The sequence below is a fragment of the Patella vulgata genome, chromosome 2 (assembly GCF_932274485.2).
Source record: "Patella vulgata chromosome 2, xgPatVulg1.2, whole genome shotgun sequence".
Taxonomy (NCBI): domain Eukaryota; kingdom Metazoa; phylum Mollusca; class Gastropoda; family Patellidae; genus Patella; species Patella vulgata.
Genome location: NC_065880.2, coordinates 85409119 through 85425663, shown reverse-complemented (window position 1 = coordinate 85425663; position 16545 = coordinate 85409119). Strand labels below are relative to the sequence as shown.

At 35.2% G+C, this 16545-nt stretch overlaps 1 protein-coding gene across 2 annotated transcripts in view; it reads right to left on the bottom strand.

The window, feature by feature from the left end:
* Positions 1–621: 621 nt before the first annotated feature.
* The window catches only part of LOC126812132 (probable splicing factor, arginine/serine-rich 6), a 28248-nt gene continuing 12324 nt past the window's right edge, over positions 622–16545 (bottom strand). Inside the window, exons 5-7 of one of the 2 annotated variants that reach the window (XR_007675815.2) lie at positions 15441–15554; positions 14891–14938; positions 622–10457 (exon numbers count right to left, since the gene is read on the bottom strand). Coding sequence is in view for 1 of the 2 variants with exons in the window: in XM_050538390.1 (XP_050394347.1) it covers positions 10016–10457; positions 14891–14938; positions 15441–15554 (604 nt within the window). In the remaining variant the exon portion in view is untranslated. The remainder of the gene's footprint in view (positions 10458–14890; positions 14939–15440; positions 15555–16545) is intronic. The other variant, XM_050538390.1, reaches the window with a different exon arrangement.

The window sequence follows — 16545 nt, the reverse complement described above, 5'->3', positions numbered from 1 at the left end:
GCCTGTAGCCAGTCATCACCGTATTGTTTGGACATGTTCAGGTAGAGTTCACCTAGAGAGTGGGAGGCCTGGGCTTCACAATAACACACATGTGCCATCCAATACTTGCTTTCATCTGCATTTTCACTTGCAAATTCTCTCAAATGATATTAAAAAGAGGAGTGCCTACTGATTGTGGTATGTAAAATGTAGTATATGGGCCAAGGGGGATAACTACAATTATCAGAAAGGAAACTTGAACATTCAGTTAAAGAGAGAGAAATGGGGTTTAACGTCCACTCGACACAAACTAGGTCATTTCGGGACTAACATATGGTTGAAATTTATTATTTAATAATTCGCTTGTGTGTAGGGGTCTTTAGCAGTGGGAGGAAACCGGAGGTCCCGGAGAAAACCTACGAGGTTGGACAGGCACATTCAGTTAAAGGAACTAAGTCTTTAACATCATCCAGTCTTCGACATTGAAAATACGACTTATCAGTCAACTTAAATCAACATTAACCCTAACATATCCCACGCAGGAGAATACTACCGGTGTAGACTGAAATAACCAGACTGCCATGCAATTCATACTCTGCGTAATTCGCCAAACATAACCGATTACAGTAAAAACAGAAACGATTGAATGTAAATCAGTTTATATACATTGATATTACATTATTACATGCAACCCATTTCTGTCCATTTCTAAGTGCCACAGAATAGCGATTGAGCTCCTTTAAAACCTAAGCAACTCTAAATGTTGTTAAAGGACAATATTGGTGCCAGTCATTATCACATATCCTCTCACAGTCTCACACAACAACTTTTGGTCTTGGAAGGAATTATTAGTGAGCAGAAATTCGACCGTGTATCTGTTATCACTCGTCACATCAGTCAGTTATATAGAGGTATGACTCGTGTTTTCCTTTGGCGTTCGTCACTTCCGATTCAGGAAACCTGTATTACTCAGCTGTCGTAGCAATGATCTCGGTGTTAAAATTATATTTGGAATGTGTTTAACCAGCTCTATCACATATGTGATAATGACTGGCACCAATATTGTCCTTTAAGCAAAACCCTGAGATCTCTGTATCATATACAGGAGAACGTTTAAGACCCACAAGTGTTAACCCAAGATCTTTCTTTGTATCATCTTCAGGGGACAAAAGATCCACAGATGTACACCTGAGGTCTTTATATCATAAATTGGAAGAAGGTCCAGGGGCCACAACTGCATTTATCAGAGATATCATAAAAAATAAGATTCAAACTATAGTTAACTATTCACATAAAATTCATATTCTATTTTCACTGCATGAATTTAATTAAGAAAATTTTCTTAACTGAAATTATTAATTATCAATAAGAATTTTAAAACTTGAAACTAAATACATTTTTTCTTAAAATGAATAACATTATATCTGGCACTGAGTTCACAAAACTTTGCACACAGTTTCTTCTTGATTTATTTGATGCATTAAAACAAAAGTTTTATTAAGAGTTTTATTTTAGTTAAAATAAGGCCAACAATGATGAGTAAATTCTGAACTTCAAGTCTGAGAGTGCTTTGTGAACTCGGGGCCAGAAGTGTGAATCTTTAGCCAGTTTAAATACAGTTGAAAATGTTAATTCCAAATTATTCATTTTTAGAACCCAATGTACATAAATATTTTAGAACAAATAAATCTACAAATAAAATCCAATGAAATTGACAATTTATTTTTTTTTGACAAAGATCAAAGAGATCAACACTATTAGACTCAATAGGAATTTTTCCGAACATTTTTAAACAATAAATCAATAAAAACTACGAACATAATTTGCATCTAATTACAACACATAAATAAAATAACACATTTACAATGGCTGGATATTCTGGTCTAACAGATACTGTTTCATTAATAGAATAACACATTTACAATGACTGGATATTCTAGTCTAACAAATACTGTTTCATCAATGCTATCTTATCATCAAGGTAACAGGTCATTTCAGGATTGTTTGGTCTAATTCTTAGGGCCACCTCAAGATTTGGTCAAAGGTTACGAGATGGAAACAGGGCTAGCACTAATGCTGGACCTAGCCCTAACCCTTACCCTAATCAACAATCTCACCAACAATCATGGTGCCCTAACCTTATTTACATCTCGACAACCTTGACGAAATATGAAGTTGGCCTTAAGAGATAAATCTAGTCATTCAGGATATCTAACATTTTCTAAGCTAATGAAATTGAAAAAAGATTCCAAGAATTCCAGAATTGTGTTGATAATTCAATACTTATAATTTGAAAATACCAGAATGACAATTATCTGAGCATAGTGTACACACGTTGGCTAAATAAAATACAGCCGTCACAAGTCAAGATGCTTCCCAATTTCCTTGCCAATCCCACCGACAAGCTGGAAATCCCGAAAAAGTTTATTGGCCAGAACATAGTTCGATTTTTTTCAATAATTCGCTTGCAGGTATAGGGAAGGAAACCGGAAAAAAAACCCAGATGTTGGACAAGCGACCCTAATCCTTGGACATTAAACTCCATTCAATTTATATCCAAAAGGCAAATCTAACCTGGTAATAAGTCACACAAACTGTCAGGCACAATCCTTTGATGCCGGTCAATTTGTCAGGCCATTTCCAGTTACGGTTAGGGTAAGCATAAGGGCTTGGTCTAGGAGTTAGGATTAGCACTAGCCCTGTTTACATCTCGTGACCTTTGACCAAACTTGAAGTTGGCCTTATCAAATAGATCTAACAATCTCTGACAGTTTTGGGCATTCCAGGGGATTTGAGACTGTCCAGGGATACACAGGTATAAGCTTAACACTCGTCTCACAATTTCTACAAGGAGCTGTGGGGAGTCGATAGTTACATGAACCATGGCCAAGTGCTAAGGAATAAAAACAATGCCTAAAGACTAATCTTAACTTGTAGAATATGAGCTTTATTTATCACCTAATCCTACAATCTGATTGAAATACACATCTATATTTCGTCTCGTTTTTTTATACTTTCGACAGCCTACACTACATGAAGGTCTGACCAGTTGTAGTGGAAGGTCAAGTTAGAGGTCGTACAAATGGCTTTTGACCCTATGACGTCAGAAATTTGATTAACCAATCAGCATTGATGTTTCTAGTGGGTTACCCACAGTTTCGTGTACCTCACGCCAGAAACTCGCCGTAACAGACCGTTTCATTGGCCAATCCCTCACATCATCCAGAATGCGAGTTATATAACAACTCTTACAGACCCTAGTGTAGTAAAGACAAGTAAAACGAAATTTTGAACTATAAAAAACAAAATGAAAGAGGATCTGTGTTTTAATTAGATTGTAATGTAAACAAACCTGGTAATAAAGGGAGGACTCGACACAAACTAGGTCATTTGGGGACTAACACATGGTTCAATTTTATTTCAATAATTCACTTGCACGTAGGGTTCTTTAACAGTGGGAGGAAACCGGAGGACCCGGAGAAAAAACCCACGAGGTTGGACAGGCGACCCTACTCCTTGTCACGTACAACAGGGGATTCGAAACCCTGCCAGACCGTATGATACAGCGCGCATGCTAACCGTTCGGCCATTCAACACCCCCTGGTAATAAGGCACCTGTCATACAGACTGTAAGGTTATATTAGACACATCTCAAACAGTAATTAATTAACTTTGTGCACCAGTCGTTGTTTGTATTTTAGAGGAGAGCCGATAAAGGCTCCCCTTAATCAACAAATTGAAAAAAATCGCTCCCCTAAAAAAGCTTTCCCAGTTTCGATAAGAAGAGTGATTTAGAAATTAAGGAGAGTGATCTGATATTAAGTAGAGTGATTAATTGTGTGTCTGGGAAATGTTTCTGAAGATCAATAATTGCATGTTAAGGGGTCTCCTGGATTCACAAATGATAATAAACCCTCCATGACTTTGTAAAGGAGAACGATTTTCAATTTTAAGGAGAGGGAGAAAAACCTTCCCTCGGTTGACATTCAGGTGAGAGGCAGGCGCTTGAGAGCGATGGCTCGCCTTAAAAAAACAATGACTGGTGCACTGGGGAATATGGGCCAATCGTATAAACTATGTTATTACAGTGATGAACTTTAAATTTAACACTTTCAATTTAACACTTTATTTTGACTGAAATGAAATCCGGTTCTATTTGTTTAAATATTAAATTTAATAAAATATATGAACACTACTACAATGTATTTGGTTAGTATGTTTGATTTCTAGATGTATAACTGAAATCATGTCGAGACAGAACTAATGAATCTATTCACCGTAACCCGGGTATCATTTAAAGGGGCTTTATGGAACATTAGATAAAGAGCTGGCAGTTCTCAATATAATAGTTAAAAACTCGATGATGTAAGGGAATATGCTGAAATTTCAGTCAAATTGCCCCACTCTGAACCAAGATATTAGCAATTGAATTTTAAGCCTAGTCTTGATTAACCATTTTTGAATTTAAAAACTCAATGAGCATTGAGCAGCAGATCGGATTCAAATCCAGTGGAAATCTGGCACATAAGATGGCATCGAGAGTTGATTACGGTCTTTTCATGTTTAATAAATAACTAATTAATAGTTTATATAAGAAATTAGTGCTACATACACAAGATTAAATGATACCCGGGTTACAGTGTTTGGTGATATACAATACATATAATATGACAGCAGTTTTAAACAATATATAAACAAAAATATACTTCATTTCTAAACGAAATCAAACATCAATACTCTTGTGTGGCGATAATCGACTATCTTGTATTGAGATAATCGATCATCAATACTCTTGCATGGCGATAATCGACTATTTTGTATTGGGATAATCGATACATATACAGTACTAATTTAAATGAAATCGATCATCTATACTCTTGAGTGGTAATATTCGACCATCTTGCATTGTGATAACCAATTCATATACAATATCAATTTAAATTAAATCCAACATCTAGTCTTGTGTGGTGATAAACGACTATCATATTGTATTGTGATAATTGATTCATACATGTTTACGGTACTAATTTATATGAAATCAAACATCTATGGTCTTATGTGGTGATAATCGACCAAATTATTTTATGATAATAATCGGTTGACTTACTGCATGTTAATAATCAATTGACTTATTGTATGGTAATAACCAATCGACCTTGGCATGCATAAACAAAAATATTCTTTACTTCTAAATGAAATCCAACATTTATAGTCTTGTGCAGTGATAATCGACTAACTTATAGTGTGGTACCAATCGACTGGCTTATAGTGTGGTACCAATCGACTGACTTATTGTATGGTAATAATCGACTGACTTATTGTTTGGTAATAATCAACTGAATTGCTGCATGGTAATAATCGATCGACTATGGCATGCATTAAAACTAACTCTTCATAACACAAGACAATCAAACAGAGCGTAATTCTGAATATATGTTAGATAGTACAGTAGAAAATCTAAACCATTAAAATGAAATGTCAATAAAATTTTAATTAGGATATATTATGAAATAACGCCAGTAGATAAATGATTGATCAGCAGTATATATACATGTATATTTATAAAAAATATCGATACATAGATGACTAATACTAGTATTTACCAGTTTTATAATATTTTACACAAGCCTGGAAATAAGGCACCTATCACAGACAATGGCAGGCACAGATTCAGACTTTGTCAGGCACAAAACCTCTGGTGGGTGATATCATGTTGTCAGGCACAAAACCTCTGGTGCCTGTCATTTTGTCCAGCATTGATTTGTCTTTTTTTATTGATATTATTAATACCATGTCCGGCACTAAGTTGAAAATGTCAGGTGCTATTTCATTATTAGTGCCTGACATTTTGTCAGGTACATCTAGAACCGTTATTTCCAGGCCTGATTATACATTTATTTACACCAATACATCTTTAGTATGTAAAAATATATTTTTAACTTTTATTTGTATGTTTCTTTCTTACTACAACTAAAGAAACCAGTTTAAACTGACTGCTAGAATTGCCAAGATTTTCTACATGCACTTTTCTTAAAATAACCGATTTTAAAACTGATGATGTAGATATTTTATTAAGTGTTAGTGCTTTTCAAAATTGGATTTCTGTAATAGTGCCCTATCTCTGGAAAATATCAACATTTATTACTGTGCCAGAATCATTACAAGAACATTTGAAACATCTATATATAACACCTGTCCTTAAAATCTCTACAATAGCTATTAATAGAGGCCCAGATCAATTTTAAATTCTTATCATTGGTTTATCAGTCTCAGCATGATTCAACTCTGTCGTATCTTACTGAACTTGTTAAACATTATGTATCAAATTCTCCTTCTTAAACTATCGCTTGTTATTAAATATGGAAAATTTTCAAAAGGTGTACCGATTTGTCGTTATTTTTGAGGTAATCACATACATTAGAAAATGACATTCTCCATAACCAATTACCAAGAATTATTGATGTTGAAGTCTGGATATATTAAAGCTTATAATTAACCCATTTCCTACCAGGAACTCATTTGACCGAATTCTGGCCAGTTCCTTTTATGCTTGATTAAGACCCCTGCTCTTGTTATACCATTATCTACATTAAAATCATTTGTGATAAAGCTCTTATAGTGTATATGCTCCGTGATAGTGGAACAACTTACAAGCTGGGATAAAGTGTCCAGAATCGACTGCTCAGTTTAAATCTAGACTTCAGACACATATGATGTATTAGCTACAGTAACCCCTGACTCATTACCCTGCTTATAGCATGCACCTTTATACCTTCGATGGATGAAGCTCTCTATAAATACATATCATTATTATTACTATGACTACAAATTTCAATAATAAAGTGCAATAAGTGATATACATGTAAATGGATATCCCAGGTGGTACCAAGTATCAAATATCAAATGACCACAACTTTTATTAACAAAACTAGAACCTGAAGTATTGATTTAAAAAAACAATAAACATCTCTGTGTATGTGATTATATAACTGGATGTAAACATGTCCTCTACTTCCACTATAAAACATGAATTAAAATAAAAATATGTATGAATGAATACAATGATATTTGTAGCAATTGTAACTATTAGTCTCAGAAACATGTTCCCATCAGCTGCCAACTAAACACTTGTCAAGATACCAGAAAAAGCTTGGAAACAGATCACAGGTCGTAGTAATTGTAAATGTTAGTCCCAGAAACATGTTCCCTCAAGCTGTCAACTTGTCAAGGTACCAGACCAAGCTTGGAAACTGGTCATATTTAAAACACAAATTCAGGCTTTATCCCACAGAATTCCTATGGAGTTCATGCACACATTTCATTTTTCTATATTGATATTTTTACAATCTGATTAAAATACAGATCTATATTTTGTTTCATATTTTTATTCTTTCGATGGCCTACATTAAATGACGATTTGACTGGTTGTAGTGGAAGGTCATGTCAGGGGTCATATGAGTGGCTTTTGATACCATGATGTTAGACATTTGATTAACCAATCAGCGTTGATTTTTCTAGTGGGTTACCCACAGTTCTGTGCACCTCACGCCAAAAACTCGCCGTAACAGAACATTTCATTGGCTAATCCCTCACACTATCCAGAACCCGGGTTATATAACTTGAAATCAAATGGGATTTAACGTCCTACTTTTCTGCTCCGACTGGGCTAATGAAGACAGGTATACACCATACAGTGTGCTTTGGGGGAAATTTTGCCTGGTCAGCGGAATAATGGTCTACTCTTATATCGAATTCGAACTGCCAAGGGATCTCTTATTTATGTGCACGACAATCTATACATGGGACCTCGTTTTTTTGTCCCATCCGAACGAAATAGGGAGAGAGAGAGAGAAATGGGGTTTAACGTCCACTCGACACAAAATAGGTCATTTCGGGACTAAAATTTCAATAATTATATTGCGCGTAGGGGTCTTTAGCAGTGGGAGGAAACCGGAGGACCCGGAGAAAACCCACGAGGTTGGACAGGCGATCCTACTCCTTGTCACGTACAACAGGGGATTCGAAACCACGCCAGACAACCCAATGACAGACTTTATGATACAGCGCGCACACGCTAACCATTCAGCCATCCACCCCCCCCCCCCCCCCCCGAACGAAATAGGATCTGTGTTTTAATCAGCTTGATATTTTTAACGAGGTAGAAATGTCATTTAGTCGACAACTAAAATCGTTATTTTCACGGATGTTTTCGATAGTGGGATACATTATGTTTTCAAGAACATGGTCATATACAATGTTTTAGGTAGTGGATACAATACGTTTTCAAGAACATCGTCACATACAATGTAATAAATACAATGTTAAATACAACATGTAAAAGATAAGACACTATGTGAGTATGAAAATACACCAGGGCCCCATTATACAAATTTATATATAGAGAATCTCCTACGAGTCTTTTTTGATATCAAAGCCTCGATTTTTTTACTTTATCGACTTGTGTTGATATTTTTTAATATCAAAAAAGACGAGTAGAAGATTTTATTTATCACCCAATCCTTTCTTACATGCACAAATAAATATAATTCTTTGCTATAGATTTCACATTTACTGAACCTGATTACATTACGGCGTAGTGATACATCAGTTTTTGACAGCAATTCCACCATTGCAAAGTCCTTTATATTGACACAGTGTTTTCATCAATTTAATAAAAATAGTTCATTTTTAATAAAAAAAAAAAAGAAGTTACTTTTAATAAAATATGAACTGTTCTTTGAAAATAAAAAAAAGTAGTTCCTTTTCAACTGATCAATCAAATTCATGTAAATCGCAGTAGATTATGAAATTTATCACACAAGCGATATCTACTGTAGAATGTATTATTGGGTGATAAATATATATATATATATATACATACATAGTACAGAGTAATTAAATAGTAACACATCAAGCTAAAGCGTTGGAGCTTAAATCTGGATAGTCTTTCGTAAAATATCTCACCAGAAGGTCAATGATGTTTAAATAAATTAAAATAAAACCAATTCAAACATTTAATAACGTACGTCTATTGGATTTATTTTTAGATAATTTTTTCTTTAGCTTGACAATTTACAAATAACAATTAAGTTACTAAATATAGATCTATTGTATAAAGAAATGTGAATTCAGCCATTTTGTCGCGTTGTCTAAAATAATGCTCAATTGGCATGTCATCAATGGAGGAAGTCACATCTTATTTCATGAAAAAATGGCATCAGGAGTAAACAACGAGAATTGACTTCTCTGATGTTTGGTAGAATTTTATTTCGATGTTATTACCGTAATTTTTTTTAAATATTTTTTTTTGTGTTAAAAAGGTTCGTGCACAATTTTCGATATCCTCAACCTAAGCTCGCGGGCGAGGAGAAACATAGAATCAATTCAACACGGCCTAATTTTACAAAAAAATGGCATTAGAAGGTTTGTGATGTCATACATTTACTCAATACGTCCAACCAATCTGATTAACACAGAAAATATTTCACCTGCCTTTCTAAATTTATCTACAAATTTGATTTATTTGTACGAGGATCTGGAAGAGTTTTTATACCAAACCACAATCTATTTGATGTGGGGAATTACCCAATGAAAATGTTTTTTTCGGAAAGCTTTGTGCAATGTACGTGTGCGTGGACATCATGAGTCAGCTATTGAGCAGTTGAAAACAAAATGAAAGTAGAATTAAATTAATATTAATACCCAACGCCATTCAGTCAAAGCTCACCTGTAGCAACCCTAAATTCACTTCTCATCAGATCTATATTGTATCGAGGTCATCGAAAGTGTAAAGCAAATGAAATTTAAATCCATATCCTAATCAGATTGACGTTCAAGTTACGTCAGTATTGCGAGTATGTATAGCCACAAAATGTCTTTTATTAGGTTTTGTGAGGAACCCAAATTTTATCCTGTCAAGGATCACATCCGTAACAAATCAAGACAAATTTTTTTTGCATGTAAGTTTTTAAATGGCATTATATAATAACTGAAATGAACGAAAAAGTTTGTTGGGGTTTTTTGTAAAAAGGTAGGCTCAATCTCCCTCCATATTTTCTGTCTGAATTGTCTGATCTGGAGTTGGACCTCTTTCTGGCTGAAGTTCTGGCGGTTGTGTTTCATCTTCAACATTTTCCTCTCCTTCGCCATCATCACCTTTTGTGATATCATTAACATCGATAAATTCGGACATATTTATATTGGCCACGCCCTCTTCATCATAGTGATCGCCATTTGTCGAACCCTCTTTTTCATGATCGTCACCTTCATTTCCTCCTTCCCGCTCTTTTGATTGGCTGCGAGCTTTTGCCCTGTCCTCTGAATCATGTCGTTCTTTGTCATTTGACCTTGAACGCGATCTTGACTTTTTCTCTCGCGATCCTGACCTTGACTTCTTGTCACGTGACCTTGACTTCTTGTCACCAGACCTTGACCTAGATTTTCTGCTCCTTGACCTTTTTGAACCCGAATCTCTTCTCCTAAAATAAATGTAATTAACATATCTTTAAATGAAGATGTCTTGTTGAGTTATGAAGTTGGTCATAGTTGTTACTACATGTACTTCCACTCAAATCTATGACAACGTGCAATGATCCAAGGATTTAAATGGATATTCCTTATTTTTATGACAAGAAGTTTTCCCACAAGTTGAGCTGTGAGAGATGTTATGTCAACGGTTGTTGCAAGTTGAATTGCAGGAGATGTCATGTTAATGGTGTTACAGATTGAGTTAGCTGTTACATGTATGTCAACAGTTCTTACAGGAGATGTCATGTTAATGGTAATTACAGATTGATTGAGTTAGATGTTATGCCAACGGTTGTTACAGGTTGAGATAGGAGATGTCATTTTAAAGGTTGTTTTGAGTTGAGCTGTAGGAGATGTCAAGTTAATAATTGTTACAAGTTGAACTGCAGGAGATGTTATGTTAATGGTGGTTAGAGATTGAGCTACAAGTTGAACTGTGGGACATGTTACGTTAATGGTGGTTACAAGTTGAACAGCAGATGTCATGTTAACCGTTGTTACAGGTTGAGTTTTGAGATGTTATTTCAACGGTTGCTAAAAGATGAGATAGGAGATGTCATGTTAAAGGTTGTTACAAGTTTGTTGTAGGAGATGTTATGTCAACAGTTGTTATGAGTTGGACTCTAGGGTAGAAGATGTTATGTTAAAGGTTGTTACAAGTTTGTTGTAGGAGATGTTATGTTAAAGGTTGTTACGAGTTGAGTTAGGAGATGTCATGTTAACAGTTGTTAACGAGTTAAGCTGTAGATGTTTTGTTAACCGTTGTTACGGGTAACTTAAGAAATTTGATGTCAACAGTTGTTACAAGTTGAGTTGTAGGAGATGGTATATCAACTATGGCTACAAGTTGAACTGTAGGAGATGTCATGTCAACGGTTGTAATGAGTTGAATTGTTAATAGAGTAGTTAAGAATTGAGTTCAATTGTTAATTAACTGGTAAAGAATTGAGTTGAGTTAAAAGAGAAAGTACATCGACTGTTATCAGTTAAGTTGACAAAGGAGGTAGACTTGTGCTACGACAAGTTGGCTCATTTGAGAAAGGATGTTGACTTTTGTTAGGAGATGGATCATACGAGAAAGGCTTTTGTCTTATGTTCTGAGATGGATTGTTTGAGAAAGGCGGTTGACTTTTGCCATAAGATGGATTGTTTGAGAAAGGCGGTTGACTTTTGTTATAACTTGGAGTGTTTGAGAAAGGCGGTTGACTTTTGCCATCAGATGGATTGTTTGAGAAAGGCGGTTGACTTATGTTATGGGTTGGATTGTTTGAGAAAAGAAGTTCACGTCTGTTATAAGATCGGTTGTTCAAGTAAAGGGGTTGGCTTATGTCAAGAGATGAACTGTTCGAGAACGAGAACGGTTGACTTTTATAATGAGATCGACTGCTGGAGAAAGGTGGTTTGCTTTTGTTATAAGATTGTTTGTTGGAGAATAACGGTGGACATTTGTTATAAGATGATTTGTTCAAGTAAGACGGTGGACATTTGTTATAAAACTGGTTATTCAATAAAGGCCGTTGACTTTTGTTAGGAGTCGTATTTAATAGACCATGCCTAAAATAATATATAAAAAACAATGCCGAAATGGAACAGAAAAATATAGCCATACACCCACAGCAGCCAAGTCGCCCAAGCAGTCCATAAAGGTTGTCACATTTTATGCTTTTGTTTGTAATGGGAGCATTTAAAAGACACTAACAAACTAGAAAAAAAATTTCTAATCAATATTAAGTGGATCATCAGGTTGATCTTAATCTAAACAAGCCAACAGTGAGGCTGATGTCCCCCGCCGAAATCCCCAAATAAATAGATGACACATATTAATTAATCGCACATCTATTTTTTTCCAAAGTATCAAGCAATCAAACTGATTATCAACTATACACTAAGTTTCATCACTCTCTATCAGATAGAATCAAAGTTATCTTGTCCCAAAGCAGGAAATTGCTTATCTCTGCTTAGCTTTAGCTCGATATGTTAATCATTGAACTCAGTCAAGACGAACATCTACATCAAGTTTAAACATTCTACCTCAATTAGAAGAAGAGCTGTTGAACTCAGTCAAGACGAACATCTACATCAAGTTTAAACATTCTACCTCAATTAGAAGAAGAGTTTGACCAATCAAAATGCTTATTGCTCGTTAGCCTAAGCAGAAAATTCTCATCATCGAACTTAGTCAAGGTATTGATGTAATGAAACTATACACCAAGTTTCATCACTCTCACTTAATTAGAACTAAAGTTATCGTGTTCCAAAGCATCAACCAATCAAATTGCTTATCTCTGCTTACCCTAAGCAGAAAATGCTGATCTTCGCACTCCATCAAGGCATTGACCTCATAAACCCCTACAACAAGTTTGAACATTCTAGCTCAATTAGAAGGAGGGTTATTGTGTTCCAAAGTCTCGGCCAATCAAATTGCTTATCGCTCTGCTTACCCTGAGCAGAAAATGCTCATCATCGAACTTAGTCAAGGTATTGATGTAATGAAACTATACACCAAGTTTCATCACTCTCACTAAATTGGAACTAAAGTTATCGTGTCCCAAAGCATCAACCAATCAAATTGCTTATCTTTGCTTACCCTAAGCAGAAAATGCTTATCTTCACACTCCATCAAGGCATTGACCTAATAAACACCTACACCAAGTTTGAACATTCTAGCTCAATTAGAAGGAGGGTTATTGTGTTCCAAAGTCTCGGCCAATCAAATTGCTTATCGCTCTGCTTACCCTGAGCAAAAAATGCTCATCATCAAACTTAGTCAAGGTATTGATGTAATGAAACTATACACCAAGTTTCATCATTCTCACTTAACTGGAACTAAATTTATCGTGTCCCAAAGCATCAACCAATCAAATTGCTTATCTTTGCTTATCCTAAGCAGAAAATGCTTATCTTCACACTCCATCAAGGCATTGCCCAAATAAACACCTACACCAAGTTTGAACATTCTAGCTCAATTAGAAGGAGGGTTATTGTGTTCCAAAGTCTCAGCCAATCAAATTGCTTATCGCTCTGCTCACCCTGAGCAGAAAATGCTCATTATCGAACTTACTCAAGGTATTGATGTAATGAAACTATACACCAAGTTTCATCACTCTCACTTAATTAGAACTAAAGTTATCGTGTCCCAAAGCATCAACCAATCAAATTGCTTATCTCTGCTTACCCTAAGCTGAAAATGCTCATCTTTGAACTCCATCAAGGCATTGACCTAATAAACACCTACCCCAAGTTTGAACATTCTAGGTCAATTAGAAGGAGAGTTATTGTGTCCCAAAAAGTGTGACGGACAGACAGACGGACGGACAGACGGATGAACCCATTTTAATAGTCCCCTGCTTTCTTCGAAAGGCGGGGGACAAAAATAAAGTTCCATATGAATCACATAAAAATTGTGACCTCTAGGTGTCAACTAGCTAAAAACATGATTTTTTCTACAATCAGGGGCCATAATCCATGAAGTTACTGTCTGATAAATGTCAATAACAAAAGTAAACAAGATCTTTGGGAGATAAACCTGTATTTCAAGTTTCGTCAAAATCAGATAAAAATTGTGACATGTCGACTGTCCACATCCGGACAGGGACGATGGCAATATACGTCCACATTAAAATGTTTGCGTATAAAAAAACAAAACATAGAAAAAAAAACCCTAACATTTTTTAATTACTTGCACATTTAGTATCAACCAAATATGTTCATCTAACATACATGTATGGCAAGATTGAACATTCTACCTCAATTAATTAGCAGAATCATTGTGTTCCAAAAACTGTGCCAGACAGAAAAGCAGAAGACCATCTTGTCAACTTTCTAAATCCTCTATTTTTGTGAGATCATACCCCTTTAAATGCCTTTCATACTGCTGAATGATTTCATTGTTGAGTTTCAGTCCTGTTTGCCGACTACGCATTATCAATTTTTTTTCCGAAATAATAATACTTATTGTTAAAACGGTTTGACACTCTAAATCTTGAAATTAACTGGCAGACTGTCGCCGTTCAAGAGAAGGCCACCCTCAAGATCAGTTGCATTATTTCTGCAATCCTTGTAAAGCTCCCCTTAATGGACAAATTAAAACCTCCCCTTTGTTGACAATCAGGTGTGCAGCAGGCGCTCATGATTGATCGCGTGTCTTTCTTGTAAATCATTATTTTTTTATTTCAGTATATGATTATGGCTGGTCCCCGGATTCATTCCCTTAATTTCTTGCAATGGCTGTGTAATTTGTCTTATCCTTAGACGTTTTTTGTTTTGTGTGTAGTGCGATCTTCCTGCACTTACTATTAAATTTTCCTTACATAACCTCGCCTATTTTTTTGTGAGATATTTCTCCAGAAATAAACTCAATTAATTCAGTGTATTAAATATTTACCCTCCAGATCTGTTTCTTGATGTTGATCGAGATCTTGTGCGACTTCTCCTGTTGAAACACAAATTCAAATAGTCATTTTTCTTAATTGCAAAAATAATTGAATATAATCTGTATTGTGTTTTATTTAAATCTTTGAGAGAGAGAGAGAGAGTGAGAGACACACACACACAACTAGGTCATATAATTTCCCTTTGATACAACCTAGGTTATTTCGGGACTAACATATCAGTCAAATAAATTTCAATAATTCACTTACTCGTATGGGTCTTTAGCAGCGGGAAGGAATACCGGAGGACTCAGACAAAACCTACGAGGCTGAACAGGCGACCACTACTCCTTTGCACACATTAAACCACTAGCCCCCCTCCCAACCCTTAAATAATAAATCTTTGAAATACTTAATTATGGCATATAAATAACCAAACAGACAGGGGTGACGGCAATATACATCCACATTATGAATGTGGATGTATAAATATAAAAATCATGTAGCATCTCGAAACGGTCAATTTATCTACAGGTCATTTACAGAAGTAATATTTCAACCTACTTTGACCGTCTTCTCCTGTCCCCAGATCGAGATCGGGACCTAGAATAAGACCTTTTTCTCCTCCTTTCACGTGATCTAGAACGACTGTAACGTCTCCTCGTTGAATAGTTGTCCCTGAATTAAAAGAAAATAACGGTTGATATATACAGTTAGTTGATGAGGGATAGACATGCTAATAACAATACTCTATAACTACTACACTATCTAACACATTCCCTCAAACTAAATGGTTAATTTAGAAACAATGGTTTGAATACAACATTAACAAGCCTGGAAATAAGGCACCAGTCACAGACAATGTCAGTCACAGATTGAGGCTTTGTCAGGCACAAAAGATCTGGTGCCTGTAATTTTGTCAGACACTGATTTGTCTTTTTTATTGATATCATTATTACATGTCCCGCACAAAGTTGAAAATGTCAGGCACAGATTCATTTTGTCTGATAAGATCTAAAACCGTTATTTCCAGGCCTGAACATTAAATACAGTGAGATCTTCTACAACAAAAGGAGCAGGACTGTCTTCTATTGGTAAGAAATAAGGTTTAATTTCAGACTTTTGATCACCAACCTACACTGTAACCCAGGTATCATTGAATCTTGTGTATATGACACTAATTTCTTTCACATTCGTTTAATATCAAATCTTTGTTTAAAAATTCATAAAAAATCATTTAAAATCACCAAAATCATCTAATTTGTAAATGTGTCCAGTTTAAAGCTGACTGATTAATTTACATGTAGATAATGAGTGTCTAATTTACAAGCATTTAATTTCCTGACCACTGTTCAAAAATTTATCATTTTACATCAATAATTAATTGGTTACTTATTTTTTAACAGTGATCGAGAAATTAAATGCTTGCAAATTAGACATTCATTATCAAAATTGAATGATCAGCTTTAAACTGGACACAAGTACAAATTTTTACAGATTTTTAAACAAAAATTTGAAATTGAATGAATGTGAAAGGAATTAGTGCTAGAAACACAAGATTAAATAATATCTGGGTTACAGTGAGATCTTCTACAACAAAAGAAGCAGGACAGTCTTCTACTGGAATGAAATGGGGTTTAATTTCCAACTTTTGAGCGCCAACCTAGCT